Below are 2113 nucleotides of genomic sequence, written 5' to 3' on the forward strand. Positions count from 1 at the left end.
GGGGGGGTGGGGGGGTGCTTCAACAAAGTCACAAGTGATACTGTATTTTGCACCATGACAGCTTTGGATACAGCGCTGCTCTATCCTTGCTAAGTGTCTGCAGTGTGTCCTGTGTGCCATTAAGCATCAGCAGAGATCATGATCTCCTGTGTGTTCACATGAGTGTTCACATGCCCTAAAGGTGTGGAACATTGTGCCCTGCCAGTGTCCTGAGGGTCATATATATTCATATCGACATTTCCAGGATTCACCTCACCATTCTGTCATGTGTGCTCGCACGTCGTCACCTCGGGGAGGGGCGTCTGGTCCTGCATGACCACTTGAGGTGGGGTGGGGGCAGGGCGAGCGTGGGCCACCGAGTTTTTCTGCATCTCAACCCCGAAGGCAGGAGGAGCGTTCTGCAACTGTCTCCTGTACTGCACAAAGCTGCAGGTCTTTAGGATGATGGCCAGGACGTTCTTTCCTATCAGGATCCCGGATACCCTGGCGTCCCTGTACAGAATCATGTTCCCGCCGCGGATGAAGAGCGTGATGATGTTGATGGTCACCAGGCTGAGGATGGGGTACAGCAGCATCTTGTGGGGCACGATGTTGATGCCCTGCATGCTGATCTCGCTCAAGGACACGCAGGGCAGCACCAGCAGAAGAATGTAGCAGTAGAAGAACATCAGGCCTTCCGCCCACAGAGGGAGCCCCTTCTTTTGAGGCTCCCACAAGTTGGCTTGGATGTCCAATATGTCCAGCAAGTCCACCACCACCCAGAAGAGACGGTTACGGATCTCCTCGCGCTTCTTGAAGGCGCGGACGTACTCCATATGGTCGATAGCGACCAGCACCACAAACAGCACTGGAATGCAGATGGAGAGCAGCAACGTGAGCGCCTTCCTTGCGAGAGCGTCCAAGCTCTTCCGGTCCGCCTTGTAGTTTTGATACACAAAGTAGACCTTGATCTCCAGAACGAAGATGTAAAGGAACCAGAGGATCATGGCGTAGCCTCGCTTAGCCGTGCGCACCTCAGCGCCCACCCACACCGCTACGTAACGCAAGACGATGAGAAAGCAGATGTCTCCCACCATCACCATGATGCAAATGCCGATCTTGCGTGGTCCGTGGTTCTGTTCCACCAGGTAGGCATCAATCAGCGCCATACTGCTCATGATCAGGATGGTGGACAGGCACACGTGGGGCTTGTTGGTGGGAGGTGGGGGTACCATCCTTGCCTGGCTGAGAGGAGGGGGAGGAGGAGGAGAAGGAGGAGTGTTGTTGAAGAGGGGGGGTGGGGGGTGGAAAGGGTCCTCAGTTTGTCCAGTGAGGAGGCAGATCAGATAGTGCTGCTAGACAGCAGTGTTCCCCTCCATTGCTTCTACCTTGGCGAGAATCCAGGATGCATTAATAGGATTCACACAGATCACTTCAATCAATCTCCGCTTGTGCCCAAGCCACCTGCCGGGTAGACAGTACCCCTTATTTAGTAAATTATGTTCATTGGTAAATGGTCTGTAAACATACAGGTTCATTCATGTAAAAAAAAAAAGATAAATATCAGGATGTGTCTGCCTTTTACACCCTGATAATCATTCATTAAACACAACAGCTTAATCAATGAGATGACAATTTCTGTTATTTAAGGAGAAAAAAAAAAGCTGCTGCAACGTGCTCTCATTACAGACTCACTCTCAGCACCCTTGTTTTTATACAAGCTTAAGCCTCGCAGATAAAAATCCAGCTGAATACTCACTTGTGTCCCTCTTTGTACTTTATCCTAATGACTGGCAGCGAGCGATCATCCATGAGACTGCACTGGGAGATCACAAAGCCCATCTGTAATCCACAGGAGGAGAGAGGAGAAAACGCACGGGATCCTCTCCTTCTCTGACAGGCGTAAATCCACCAGTCATGGATATATTTTCTTTTTTCTTGTCTTTTCTTTTTTTCAAGCAAAAGAGAAATCCCAAAATATTGCCGTCATAATCCACTTACTGCTGAGACTGAATCAGGAGGAAGCATCTTAATGGTCACAAAGACTGCTCTCAATTTCTGCAACTAAGAATAGAGGTTATTTTGTGTTGTGCTCAGATAGAGGATTTAAACCCCCAACTCCACAAAAGAAAAA

General features: G+C 49.7%; 1 protein-coding gene across 1 annotated transcript; it reads right to left on the reverse strand.

Moving 5' to 3' along the window:
* Positions 1–263: 263 nt before the first annotated feature.
* LOC111220740 (transmembrane protein 121-like) lies at positions 264–1214 on the reverse strand. The gene has a single exon (XM_022743948.1). It carries the CDS (start codon positions 1212–1214, stop codon positions 264–266), a length of 951 nt encoding a protein of 316 aa, XP_022599669.1.
* Positions 1215–2113: the final 899 nt, after the last annotated feature.

Source organism: Seriola dumerili, unplaced genomic scaffold (assembly GCF_002260705.1).
Source record: "Seriola dumerili isolate Sdu_G_001 unplaced genomic scaffold, Sdu_1.0 BDQW01000073.1, whole genome shotgun sequence".
Lineage (NCBI taxonomy): Eukaryota > Metazoa > Chordata > Actinopteri > Carangiformes > Carangidae > Seriola > Seriola dumerili.